This window comes from Chanos chanos, chromosome 16 (genome assembly GCF_902362185.1).
Source record: "Chanos chanos chromosome 16, fChaCha1.1, whole genome shotgun sequence".
NCBI lineage: Eukaryota > Metazoa > Chordata > Actinopteri > Gonorynchiformes > Chanidae > Chanos > Chanos chanos.
In genome coordinates, this window is record NC_044510.1 from 13,081,269 (window position 1) to 13,096,152 (window position 14,884).

The 14,884-nt window shown below is 44.5% G+C and overlaps 1 protein-coding gene across 1 annotated transcript; it reads right to left on the reverse strand.

Annotated features, from left to right (window-relative positions):
* Positions 1-3,380: 3,380 nt before the first annotated feature.
* On the reverse strand, positions 3,381-14,681 carry stk26 (serine/threonine protein kinase 26). Its single transcript, XM_030793417.1, has 11 exons — positions 14,283-14,681; positions 11,073-11,303; positions 8,379-8,435; positions 7,984-8,092; positions 7,444-7,601; positions 7,060-7,245; positions 5,546-5,691; positions 4,986-5,076; positions 4,651-4,713; positions 3,658-3,794; positions 3,381-3,509 (listed from the first exon to the last, which is right to left on the reverse strand). Exons 1-11 carry the CDS (start codon positions 14,322-14,324, stop codon positions 3,494-3,496), a joined length of 1,236 nt encoding a protein of 411 aa, XP_030649277.1. The 5' UTR covers positions 14,325-14,681; the 3' UTR covers positions 3,381-3,493.
* Positions 14,682-14,884: the final 203 nt, after the last annotated feature.

Below are 14,884 nucleotides of genomic sequence, written 5' to 3' on the forward strand. Positions count from 1 at the left end.
AAACAGTGTCAAGGTCAGACTGGAGATGTTCCATAAGTCCTCGCACCGACGGATACATTAGGGGAGACTCACCGAGACCGTAGGGTACTTCCCAAAGAGGGATTCTCTGACAGAAGTCAAGGCATTCAACAAGAAAACCTCCTTGGCTCTTTTCCTGTCGGACACTGTTGACTTCTTGGCTCAATTTGATTTGGCCGACCGAGAAATCCTGATTTGTGTGATAACCGCCCCGTTTTGACCAATCATCATCGCCAATGGACTGACCGTACTAAGCCAATCAGATAAGTGTATTAGAGCAGAACATAATGGATGTGACTTGCTGGCTGGGTATATACTCATTTTTATAGACTTCCTATATTTGTGGTTATTTTAAGTGAACTGTAAGCACTGAAATAGTTCTTGGGGAGGCGTGGCATTTGTAACTAACAGAAAGATTCTTCCAAAACAAGAAAAATTCCTCCAAGAAAAACAAACGCTGGATGGAATCTACTACAAGCAGCATGAGGGACTTGATGGTAGGAGTGAATGAACAGGCCAGTCTGCAGGGGCAGCAGTCTGCACACAGGTGCGTTTCAACAGAACGCGCAAAAATAAAATGATGCTTTACCGAATTGTTTTTTTTAAAAAAAAAAAAAACATGTTTGTGTGATGCTTCGAAGTTTAGGTTTTTGAAGCGTGTTGCATAGTAAACGGATCCTTCTGCTAAAATGAACCAGAAGCCCTCAGATTTACAAAACACAGCTAATATAATGTCTGAGATGTAAAGTTCAGAGCGCTAAAGTATAGAGCTAAACCACCATACAGAGCTACCACAATAGCTTCTTATACTTTTTACCTTTTACAAAAAAATATTCTGCGTCATTTCCACAGAGTGAAGGATTTTAAACTAGGACTTCAAGAGCTGTCATTATTGCCAAAAAAAAAGAGAGGGGTTTTAAACAAAAACGGCCCTGAACAACAGAATTTACCTTCAAATCAGGTATTTAACAGACAGACAAACAAAAAAATCTTCATAGTGACAAAACATCCGTAACGTCATAATTTACATCTTTATTTTTCAAACCAAGCTAAAAGGCATTCTGTAACAGTTGAAGCAAAAAAAAAAAAACCAAAACAAAAAAAAAACAACAGAAAACAGAGTCTATATACGATACAGCTTTGACAGATTCCTATGTAGCAATCTCAATAATATTAACTTTATAAAAGCTTGGACAGAGAAAAATTTACAAAACCTAGTTTTGTATCTACACGTTTTGTAAAGAAATATATATTTATATATATATATAAAAACAAAAATCTTAACTTCCAAACACCTTATTGCTCTTGAAACTCTTATGCAGTCTGGCAACGTTTGTGATAAGATTAAAGCTCTTTTTTTTTTTTGTCTTCTTTTCGATTTTTTTTTTTTTTTTTTTAGAGATGAACCGACGGTCGTGCGCTCTCACGCGTGCTCACGCCGGCTTAAAGAACAGACGTCTGCTCCTCAGGCACGACGGGCTCATGGAGTTGGCGTTTTTATTTTGTTTTTTCCACTGCCAACAGGAGCACTACTGACCTAATCACCACACCACCGATGGCACAGGTTATCCATTCACTTACAAGTTGGCGAATGAGTCCCTCTCTCTTTTCACTGGACACCCTCAGTGATTTTTAACACAGGTAAAGGAGAGGGAAAAAAAAAAAAAAAAAGCACACCGAGAATGAGAAATCTGACCCAAGAAAGAAAGAAAAAAAAAACCATTTCCAAACAGCTGCGGAGGTTTTTTTTTTTTTTTAAAGTTCTGTGCTAATTATGATACTGCCCTCTTTTTTTCACTCCAGCAGTTTGAGAAACATCAAATCCCTCTTTTGTTTCTTCTTTTTTTTTTTCCTCTTTAAAGCCTTTTTTTGGTGACCTAGTCACAGTTTGTCTTTCATGAGGACTATGTTCCACCGACTAGAACAAAAAAACAAAAAAAACAAAACAAAAACAACAACAAAAACAGAACCCCCAACACTCTTCCTTCTTGAGATCAACTCGAGAAGAAGATAAAGAACGTCTGCCAAGATCGTCTAAAAAAAACCCCCAAAAAAACAACAAAAAAAAAAAGGTAGAGAACATCCCCTGTCTGAGAGAGAGAGAGAGAGAGGGTAGACAGTGCATACACATCTGTGTCCTTCAGAAGTACAGTATCTCCTCCAGAACTCTGAGCTATTACAAGACACAACCCCCCCCCCACCAAAAAAACAAAACAAACAAAAAAAAGAAACGCAACACAGAAGCGATAGGCTGCAACGGAAAGCACTGCAGGTAAACTGGGGGCACACGTTCGTTACCCCGGGGGGGTAGTTACTCCTTAACGAACAGACAGAAAGAAAAACACAAGTCCACAACTAATGGACAAACTGATAACTACAGAATACTGAACCCTTCTTGTCTAAAGAGGAGTCCCTCCAAAAAAATATATATATATCTAGAGAGAGAGAGAGAGATTTTTTTTTTTTTTAAGTTTTCCCAATACGTTGTTGACATGATGTTTCCTATTTTCTGCACAGCAAAGCTTCTTCTCTGGCACCCTGACTGTACACACCCAAATAAAGCAATGCTACCAAAAAAAGAGAAAAACAAAAACAAACAAACAAACAAAACAGCCTGAAACAGCCCAACTAACATTCACTGGTCACAATGAAGTTTTCTTCCCCCGTTTTCCTTCCCTCTCTGTTGAATGATTTTTTTTGTTGTTGTTGTTGTTGTTTTTGTTTTTAAACTGAGGTATTTGACTTCATTTGTTTTTCCCCACGGTGATACTAAGCATGCTAACCCTTACAGCAGTGTTGTAATGCTATGAGTAACAGTAAAGTGTAGTACAGACACAAAACACAGAACACACTGACCAACCTTCCTATGAAGCTCCCCACATATAAATAAAGTCAACAGAAAAAAAAAAAAAAAGATTAAAAAAAAAAAAATAATAATAATAATGAACTGGTGGTTATGTCTAATGCTCAGCAGAAGATCAGGATATTGATGTGTGTGTGTGCGCGTGCGTGTGTGTAAAAATCTTCCCCAAATCCAACCAGACTAAAATAAGACCTCTCCCTCCACACAGCACACACACATCCTGGGCTTATCAGCTGAAGATTAATGTATAAAAGCAAAAGACACAAATCAACATAAATATTCTACAAACATCTCTTTGGAAGAAGAAGAAAAAAAAAAACAATAATAATAATAAAATAAGAGTGAGAGGGGTGAACTCCTTTTTGGTTATGATATGAGAGAAGTGTGCAAACTGGATCCTCTCCCGTCTCAGTGAGCGCGCGTGTGTGGATATGTGTGAGTGTGTGTGTGTATGCGTGTAGATATACGAGTACATGAGTGTGTGTGTGTGTGAGTGTGAGTGTGTGCGTGTGTGTATCCAAAAGTGTGGTGATCAGAAGGCCCATGCGTTGCTGTGTTTTCTGACCTCCAGCTCCTTCACCTAATCTGATCTCCATCTTCAGTCTCACATCACTAACTCACAGAGAACCTGCAGAGAGAGAGAGAGAGAGAGAGAGAGAGAGAGAGAGAGAGAGAGAAAAACGAAAAGAAACACATAAGACTCCGTGAGTGTTAAGTGGTGTGTTAAGTAGTGAGTGTGTATGTGTGAGGGGACGGACAGATGGGCGGAAGCTCACCTCTGCACTCTCTCCAGGATGTGGTTGATCATTTTGTCTGTGATTCCTGGGCACAGATCTTCAGCTGTATTCACACTCCGCTCCAGTTCCTCAAGGCCGCACCTCCTCTCCTCCCCAGCCCTGTGCTGCTGTTTTAACTGCAACACACACACACACACACACACACACATTATCAACTCTGCTCTACTCACCAGTATGAACTGCACTGTGTGTGTGTGTGTGTGTGTGTGTGTGGTGAAAACTCAAAGTGTGCATGACTTTACAATTCTACACCACTCTACGACACAGATGCCCCATTCTCCTCCTGAAGCTCTCTTCCCCCGAATAATTAATTCATTCATTTCCAACTCTAACACACCTGATCCAGCTAACCAGGTCCTTCTGTGACATCTGAATATTAAAGTTCAAAGGCGCGTTTGAACGGGGATCCATCTAAACTTTCGCAGAGGGGCCGATCACTAGGAAAAGGAGTGGGAAAATCCTGCTCTACACATTCCAGCCTAAAAGGGAGGGGGGGGGGGGGGAACCTTTTCCAAAGAACACAAGAGGGCACTAACAACACAACTACCTCAACCTGCTTCTGTGAGTGTAACAGAAAAAAAACAAAACAAAACAAAAAAAAAACTCCAATACTCTTTACACGGCTCCTTTTCTCTTTCCACCGAGGTTACTAAAATTCAAACAAGACTCAGTGTGTTGGGACACCAAACAAACAAACAAACAAACAAACAAACATCACATGAATGCCTCCCGAGTCTTCATCAAAACTGCCATTTTTTCCTGATCATTAAGAGAACGAGGTCACGAGGAAAGGATGCACTGAGGAGAATTTGGACGGAGCCCGAACATTCAAATGTTTCTTTTGAACATGGGCCCCAGAGTGAACTCTAACGCAGTCTAAATGCACGCTGTGAGTGAGGTCCTGACACCAGGGAGCTGAGAGAGAACGTTAACTTCTGTTCTTTCTGGGACCAGGTTCACACTGGCTCTTACCTCAGAGAAGACCGGACTCACGACCGTGGTCAGGCTGACCGACCTCTTCTGCAGGTCTTGGTCCTGTCAAAACCGGAGAACGAGGGAGGAGGGAGAAAAACGGTTTTATAACAGGTTAAATTGCAGAGGCCGAATTTCCCGCTGGGATTAATAAAGTATCTCCAATAAAAAATTAAAATTAAAATTAAAAATGAAAATCAATTATCTGCCCAGTCGTCGGGTAATTTACGTCAGAGTAAACGCCCGCTTCCCTGTCAGCGGCGCGCCAACAAATGAAGCCGTGCTATTCTGACTCCGGCCCAATGGCAAAGCTCGGAATTTTCACATCCACTCACCACTCCGTTGGGCTGCTTCTTCTCCGGCTTCTTGCGGACTGTCGTGAAAGACCATTCCGGAGAGGAGTCACTATCCTTGCTGCTAGATTCCCTACACACACACACAGACACAGACACAGACACGTGGCAGTGCTGTAAACTGATACCGTTATGAGCGGCCTAATTCGGTGAGCATACATGTTCACTAAGCCAATTAACTATTCAAGCCCTGGTCCTGTTACAGCACTCTTCTCTCTGGCTCAGGCCTGTAATTAAATGACAAAAACAAACGCCGGCGGTGATAAGGCGTCAGTCTTCACACGTGCCTTACAGCCTTTGGTGAAGGTCATTCAAGGGCACATTTTCTAGACCATTTGTCCAAACTGCCCCTTAAACGTGCTCCCATTTCTTTCTTAAAGAAGAACCTACATGGAGGAGATCTCTCACTTTGGTGATCTGTTGCCTTTCATCTGAACCTTTTCACTAAGACTGAGTCAGTTCGTTGAATCTCCTCACAGTGAAATTAAGCTGACAAAGCGAATACAAAACCCTTTTCCGAGAACGTCGAATCTTGTACTCACGAGTCGGAGTCCGAGCTGGACTCTCCGTCGCTGTGACCCTCGGCCTTCCAGCGTTTCAGCCTGTCGATGAGCTCGGTGAGGTAGGACGTTTTCTTGGCGTGCTTCACGATGAATTTGTGTTTCAGCAGCTCTTTAGCCGTGGGCCTCTGAGAACGACACGACAGGACACAGAGGGGGAGAGGAAAAGGTCAGCCTGCTCCTCCCCCGTCTCTCCCCAAATTCAGAACTATATCGAGGCACTTCCTCCAGGGTAGCTATCATACGTGGGCTTTGAACCGACAACCCTCTGGTTACTAGACCAGCTCTCGTACTGCTACAGCATTATTTACGCGCTCAGAGATTTTAACACCAGCATCTCTAAAACGTTATAGCATTTGACTAGCATTTTATTTCATACCTCTCAGCATCTCAAAAATGCCCCGAGTTAAAGGTTAATGTTATGAAGTCAGAACGGTATGACACGGAGTTTACTTTGTGATAACTGGTTTGGGGCGGGATCCAAACCGCCAGCGAACGAAAACGGTGGCCACTGTATAAGATTCCATCACGGTTAACACGCCCAAGAATAACCGGGTGACGCTTTTTGTCTGAGCGTGTGCAGTGGAGGCGGACAGGGAACTGTCATAGGCATTAAAATGCAGGCGGTAGGCACATGGCTAAATGATTCTATCACAACTAAATACGAAAGCTCACCACCCGACTGTTTAGCTGAGCTAATTTAAAAAAAAAAAGCACTGCAATAATTCTTCAGCAATGAGCTTATGCTAGATAAAATGCCCCTGATATGCGGTAACTCTCTTTTTCTCTGCATGTACACAACCGATGTACTAAAACGTACCCCTTAAATCTGCACTGCTAAGACAGACTGACTACTCTCCGTGTTCACGTTACCAACCCAGAATAACTACTCTAGGCCTACACCCTACCAACCCAGACTAACTGCACTGTCTCTTCACCCTACCAACCCAGACTAACTGCACTGTCTCTCCACCCTAAGGACCCAGAAGAGGCTGGGCTCCCCCTTTCGAGTCTGAGGTTTCGTCTGGCTATAACTAAACTGGGCTCTCCTCTGGTCACTGTGCTTTTGTGTTTTCCTCACCGCAGATCTCACGCCCACTGTCCTGTGTCTCTGCTTTGTGACAGCGTCTGCTGTGAAAAGCACTTTCCGAAAAACCCCCCCCAAAAAAACAGCTTCAGTCGTTTTAAAAAATGACCTCGGTGCACAACGACGGCAGATGCTGTTATTGAGTTTGGTATGGGGGCCGTAATGATGGCTACGTCCGCTAACTTCAACTCGATCCACTCATGTGCTGTTGTTGTCGTTGTTGTTCTTTTTTAACTATTATTTTTACATCTGTATTTTACAGAAGTGTCTCACGGAGGCCTTCATGGCATCAGACCACACCCCAAATTCACACTCAACCACGACCAACCACTTGTCCATCCTCTAAACCACTGAACCAAAAACCACTTCTCTCGTGACTAAGAGTCTTTCCGCTGCAGGCTGTACTCACAAACGTAGGGTCTTTGTTCAAGCAGGAGTCCACGAACTCTTTGAAGGTCTTGGAGAAGTCTCCGTTGAGGGTGGGAGGGGTGTTTTTGGGGATGTGGAAGAGGACCTTCATGGGGTGCATGTCTGAGTTGGGGGGTTCTCCCTTGGCCAGTTCGATCGCCGTGATCCCCAGGGACCAGATATCCGCCTGGGAACGACGCGTTCGGAAAAACAAAAACAAAGGAACATTTATTATTGTTAAATATTGTGTCTTAAACACAGATCCTGTGGACCAAACAGATATACATGGCGTTTATATTGTATGTATATATATATATATATATATGTGTGTGTGTGATGTATGTATAGTCTATAGATACAGTGTAGGTGTGCGTGGCTGACAGACCTTGGAGTCGTATGCTGACTGCTGAATGACCTCGGGTGCCATCCAAAACGGCGTTCCCACGAATGTCTCCCTTTTGATCTGCGTGTCCGTCAGCTGTCCGGCCACTCCGAAGTCTGCCAGCTTCACTTCCCCTGACTCTGACAGGAGCACATTAGCCGCTGCAAGAGCCAAAGCCACGGGATCAGAACCGACAGCAGGCGACATTTACATATGTAAACAAACAAACATCTCTGCATGAGGGGAAAACTATTTCAAAAGTAGAAAACGAAACCGCACAACATCAGCGGAAATTGCGAATCGCGATGCCAATATATATCACTCAGAAATTCCAAGACAAAACCGCCAATTAGGATCAGAGCTATTTATGGAATATTGTGAGTCAGGGTGTGCCCCGCCCTATCCAGCCTCTACAGGAATGAAAATAAAGAACAGCAGGCAAAACACACACACACACACACACACACACAAATCAAATGAGCCGAGCCTGTCAGTGTGAGCATATGCAAAAATTTTCCAGAACACAGACACACACACACACACCTTTAATGTCTCGGTGTATCTTCTTCTCGGAGTGCAGGTAGTCCAGCCCTTTGAGGATTTCCTTGAGCATGGTGGCAATCTGATACTCATCAAAGGGGCCTGCCCGCAGCTTCACACATACATACAAACACACACACACATACATACCACACACGCACACATACATACCACACACAGATACACAAACACACACACACACACATACATACCACACACGCAGATACACAAACACACACACACATAAAATAGTTGATGACACAAGCAGACAAACACCAGAAAAAGGTATAAGAGAAACACTGCATTGACAGTCAGTACACACTCTCACAAATGCACACGCACCCACACACAAACACACACACACATACACAGAGTTTCGTTTAGAGTCTGGTTCCTACCAAGTCCAGAGCGGAGCCTCCCCCAAGGTACTCCATTATGATCCATAGTTTGGATCCCTAAACACAGAAACGAAGAGAGAAAACAGGAACTCAGCTGGCATCCAAGACGGAAAACAACATCGGACCAACACCAACGCATCCCCACACACACACACACTCACCCACTCCCTCCCTCCCAACGAAACAAAGAAAAAAAAAAGAGGAAAGAAAAAACAAACAAGAAAAAATGAAACCATTACTGACTCTGTTGAAGGATGAACGGATTCTCTAATGGGGGGGGTAAACCGTTTTGGAAAATGGGAACATTGTTAGGAAAAGGGGGTTTTATATTCCCTGGCCACTGTTTCACTATGCAGAGTAATAATCGTACAAAATAACTCCCAGGAGAGTAGTGATCATAACATCATAACTCACTCACCAGTACTTTCAGCTGTTTATTTGTTTCTTATAAATATTTCCCTTTTTTTTTCCCCACCTAATCTGGAATTCTGGAATAGCTACTTCCCTGTAATCTCGAGCATCCCCCACGACCAAGGTCTGTGAGGCTGGCACCTCCTCCATTACTCCGAATACAGCAACAGCGCCCCCCCACCCCCCCCCCGCCCACCTCCAGCTCAGTATCGCTGTCGGGCAGCATTTCGCCCTTAATGAACCCAGTTCCCACCTACGACTACGCAGGTCTCTGGACTTGACTGCTAATGGCTGTCATAGTGCAGTGAGAATGGGGTGTGACCTTAATCACCGTGCCCGCCCACGGAAAACACAGACAATTTATGTTTCCATGGACTCCCAGTCACAGACAGAAATAAACCAGTTTTCCCAAATGAAGGGTGTTCCTCTGCATAATAAGACAGTGTCCTTTACTTAACCATTCACTACAGTAATCACTTGGTTTTGAATACAAAGAATTACCACTTAAAACAACAGGAAACATAATAGCATGTGAGATCCTTTTACACTGTGATTTAGCGAACCTTCAAAATAAAAGTCCCCCTTTTTTCTTTTTTTTTTTTTTAGATATTTCCATTGTTGTCTATGCAGTGTGTGTTCACATTTTGGAAAAACTTCTTCACTAAAGACTTGAAAAAGACCTCTGCTCTGCGAAGAAATCAGGCCAAGGGAACAAGGGAGGGTGGAAAAGTCATTTTCGAAACAGAAGGACCAGGCAGAGAGGTACACGGGGACTGGTCTGGTCTGACAGGCGTTCAGGAAATACCGGTATTGTGACATAGCAACCGAGACTCTGTCAAGACTGATGAGTAACAGCCCTGTGTTTGTGCTCCAGAGACCGAATCCTCAACAGGAAGCACTTGACGACATCTAAACCAAGACGACACAGCACAAGTGGGGGAAAAAAAAATGGCTTTCTGTGACCACAGATTAACCATCACGTCATTTCGGCGCTTCACCTTCTGTCAAACGCCGGCGAGGCCGACTCACGCTTTGGAATCACCCTTTCACCACACGTGGATTGAAACCAACACTGGAATAAAGGGACTTATATATTGAATGGAGTCCAAATGAGTCCCGATTCTTGCTCTGATCAAACAGTCTCTTTTTGGCCAGTTTTCTAGAGACAGACTAGTTTGAGTCTGTTAATGGGAGTTTCTCTTCATCGGAAATCCACTTTAAGTTCTGGAGTAGATTTCATTCGGGTACAGAAAACCGTCCTTTTAACCTTTCACTAATTTTACACGCCTACAGTTATGAATTAACGAGATTTTTATGAGGAGTTCATTTCGTTATTTGCATAAAGTTATGCACTGCTGGATTTTATTAGAAGAAATTCCTACCGAGCCAATAAAAATTGGAAAACCGTGACATCTCTGTGAGACAATTACTGCATGACAAAATTCCATGTCTCCCTAGAACAGAGTATTTAAAAAACAAAAAAAAAAACACACGCACAAAAAAGCTGGGTACCACAGTAGCAATATGAAAAGCTACTGTTTCTGTGAGTGAGTTAGGTCAGGGTCCCTGTTTCTGTGAGCGACTTAGGCCAGCGTCCCTGTCACTGTGAGCGAGTTAGGCCAGCGCTCCTGTTTCTGTGAGTGAGTTAGGCCAGCGTCCCTGTTACTGTGAGTGAGTTAGGCCAGCGTCCCTGTCTCTGTGAGCGAGTTAGGCCAGCATCCCTGTTACTGTGAGCGAGTTAGGCCAGCGCTCCTGTTTCTGTGAGCGACTTAGGCCAGCGTCCCTGTCACTGTGAGCGAGTTAGGCCAGCGCTCCTGTTTCTGTGAGTGAGTTAGGCCAGCGTCCCTGTTACTGTGAGTGAGTTAGGCCAGCGTCCCTGTCTCTGTGGGCGAGTTAGGCCAGCGTCCCTGTCTCTGTGAGCGACTTAGGCCAGCGTCCCTGTCTCTGTGAGCGACTTAGGCCAGCGTCCCTGTCACTGTGAGCGACTTAGGCCAGCGTCCCTGTCACTGTGAGCGACTTAGGCCAGCGTCCCTGTCACTGTGAGCGACTTAGGCCAGCGTCCCTGTCACTGTGAGCGACTTAGGCCAGCCTCCCTGTCTCTGTGAGCGACTTAGGCCAGCGTCCCTGTCACTGTGAGCGACTTAGGCCAGCGTCCCTGTCACTGTGAGCGACTTAGGCCAGCGTCCCTGTCACTGTGAGCGATTTAGGCCAGCGTCCCTGTCACTGTGAGCGACTTAGGCCAGCGTCCCTGTCACTGTGAGCGAGTTAGCCCAGGGCAGTTACCTTTAGATAAGAGCCGTAGTACTTGGTGACATGGGGGCTGTCACACTGGCTGAGGACAGTGATCTCCTGTTGGATGTCTTCGATCTCGTCCTCGGCCTCCTCCAGGTCGATGGTTTTGATGGCCACCACGCTCTGCGTGCGGTGGTCGATGCCCTTGAACACCTCGCCGAACGAACCCTTGCCGATGCGCTCCAGCTTCGTGAACAGCTCCTCGGGATCAACCCTGGTGTTCTGGAGGTCAGAGGTCAGACAGAGGTTGGTCAGTCACTCTTTCATTGATTCGCCCATTTGAACAGCAAATCATATAAGTGATCATCTTAAACTGTTAGGGGGATTAAGAGAACTTGAATAGGCCCTGCACCTGGTCACTGATGGGCGGGGCAGAGCGGGGGCTTGTGTCATTTGCTGACACATTTACTCACTTATTTAGCTGAGTGGTACACAGTCCTGGGCTTTAAGGCCCGTGTTTAGTTTGGGTTTTTCACAGGGATATCTAAATCCAGTCTCACTGCTTGCTGTCCTCAGATCGTAACTAAGAGGCTGATTGTTATCTGGGAGACAGGTGTGTGCTCTCTCCAGCCAATCACAGACCCCAGTGTTTGGTTGATCTGAAAATCAGTAGGACTTCTGCCTTCCTGGACTGGATTTAAACACCCCTTCTCTATAGGACAACCACAGCCAATGACAACTTTAAAGGCCAGGAAAAAAAAAACAAGATCTCTACAGTCAATCTCTTAAAGAACAGAACAATAGTTAAAACCCACTTACAGTTACACACACACACACACTCACACACACACACACGGACACGCACACAACCAAGAAGTGAACTTGGTAAGAGAGCAGGAATCACTCATCACAGTGGGAGGATCGTGTGCATATCTCTATCTCTAGTGATGACAGACTTGGGCAACAGGCTTGTTACCACTGAAAGAGAACAGACAATTGCTGATCTAAATGTTACGTGCTCAAACATCAGCGCCTGTATCCTGATTAGCTGATCTCTCTCTCTCTTTTCCTCCTCTGCTACACAACCACAAAACCGGTCTGCCGGAGGAGTCACTCCTCCCGTCAGATTCCTGGGGTCTCCGGCGGCAGCGCGGATGAGCCAGGAGGACACGAAATACTAACGTCCATTTACCTCCTCACTGTAACTGTGTATTCAAGTCCAGTCAGAGCCCAACAACCTGAAATCAAATACATGTCTAGATACCAATGCAAAAAGACGGTTAACTCTAAAGGAAACTGGCAGGAAAAATAAGGTGTGTGAAAACACACGCCTCTTAATATTTCAACAACTATGAAACAACACTCAAATCGTTCTCAGGTGGAGAAAAAAAAAAAAAAAGGCAGAGAGACAGCTACGTCTTCTAAAGCGTTGATTAAACATGCCTGTTGAATTCATGATTGAGCATGAGTCAGTTTCCAACCAGCCACAATATAGTTCTGTCTGAGATGCTGTGGACCGACTTTGTGGAGAGGGCTCCACAGAAAGGAAACCGAGACGAATCTAAATGTTGATGGAAGTATTTGATTCTTTAAGTTAGCGATGGGCACCCCAGCAGCAGCTAGCATGCTATATCCTGCGCTGTGGTTTGTGCACAAGCCTGTCTCGTTCTGATAAAACGGCGTGTTCTGTCCCTACGCTACTTAATGACTCAGTTATCTGTTTGTTAATGAGATCAGAAGGGGAAGAGGATGAAATGGGTTCTTATGCCGCACGAATTATCAGTGTGTGTGTGTGTGTGTGTGTGTGTGTGTGTGTGTGTGCGTTTCCTGCGTGGTACTGCTGCTGCTGAAATTCCATGGTTCGATTTAACAAAAACAGACAAGTACCCACAAGAAGCAAGGCCTAGACATTTTTCACCGCATGCGCATACACACACACACACACACACAAATATTACACCAGAGCTGGCTGTTTTTAATCTTTCCTGTATCTGCCTGTCTACACTGTTAACCACAAGAAAACCAGACTTGATGGAATATTTCTTTTCTGACCACACCCAGTTAAGGGCTCGGTGAGGGAGAAAGACGCCCATTCAGGGGTCGGCGGATCTTGACATGGGCCAATACAACACACCTGTCATCACACACTACTTGCTCTCTGCTCAGGTAACACTTAGACTTTGGACCCGAGCTTAGCGGACAGAATAAACATTAAGCACATGACTCTACTCTGGTAGAATATTAAAACAAAGACAGCGAAGTCGCCCTGCCTTTCAAGTTCAAAATGATTTATAGTGTTGCCTGGTTACTGGCAAACTGGTTTTAAGTGATAAAATTTAGCCGCGGATGTGGATTCGGTACGGACCATTCATGTTTGATGTTAACCTCGAAATGTTCGTGTGTATCTCACATCGTTAGCTGAGTAAGATCACACGCTCGTGCTACCCCCCCCCCCACCCCCCAAGAGGACCACGCAACAGTCAAACGAGCACGTTGTGACATTGTAACCGTGACCTCAGCTAAACAGAACTGCAAAGAACATTTCCTGTACTGTAATGTACGCTTCGGTGCAACGCAAAACAAAACGATTTCAAAATCCCAGTTTCAGATCATCCTCCGGAGGGAGGGAAACATTGCGAGAAAGAAAGAGAGTGAGGAAAGATGTCGAAAACTAAACATTGGCAAAACTTTAAAACTGTTGCAGACAAAGTTCCAACAACAAATACAGGCCATTATTGACAGCAAAGTTTTAAATATTTAGAGGGGGTGTGCAAAAATAGACGGCCCGCTGGGATTTCGACAGTAACTTTAGAATGGGCGGAAAAATCAATGAGTTTAACTAAAGTTTGAAACTTATGAATTTGGGTGAGATTGAAAGGTGGCCCACTTCTCTGCACCGTAAATTATGTAAATTTACCTATATTTTCACATAATTGCAACATAGACAAATCCTGTGCCGTTACGCCTATTTCCGACTCCATGTACTTTGTTCAACTTTTAAACAATTCGTAAAGGGCAAAACCAAGCAGGACAAACATTATGTACCCATAGCTATGGGCACAAGTATAATTAACATTGTAGATTAAGGTGGCTCAGGGAATGACAACAGTTTAGGAAGCTCCATATTAGTGTTTTATCAGCCAGTTTTCACAGGTTATCGAGTAGGAACGCCGGTCTTTGTCACAGAACTAGTTAGACAAGCAAAAGGGCCTTTAGAAATTTAGCTTATGTCATCACCAAAGGCAAAACCCTGTTACTTACCTGCATTCCAGGAACTTGCACGGCTACCGGCGAATGGGCCATTTTTTCGTGTCCAGGTGGCAACTTACGGTTAGACTGGAACCAACTTAATCGTGAGGAGGCTTATGGTTTCGTCTGACAGCCGTCCCTCTTTGATACAAGTACGAACAACTCCTTGCTTTACACGCTTTTCTCTATCAGCGAAACTATGGCAACTAACAATTGGCTAGCCGAGTAGCTACCTTTTTTGAGTAGCTAGCGAGTTTGCTAGCTTTTTAATGAGCTAGACACAAAGTTGAATTCAACAGACAACTCCCATGACTTCGGCGATTACTTCGACTTTAAGGTTGCCTCCAAGAATTCCCAGTTGTCAGTATTAATCGTCGGAGGCACATTACATGCTTTTCACCAGAGTAAAGTAAACTTAGACTTCAAAAGAACCCTACAGACGCCATGTTTCAACCTGCGCTGTAAAGTTGTTTTCTGCCTACTTGTACCATAGGGTGGAGCCGAGGACACATTGCAGACAGCCACTGCGTCATAGCTGCCTGCTGACACCAGAGATATGATTGTACACACACACATAATCATGCCCGGGCGGCACAAGAAAACATCAAGTATCT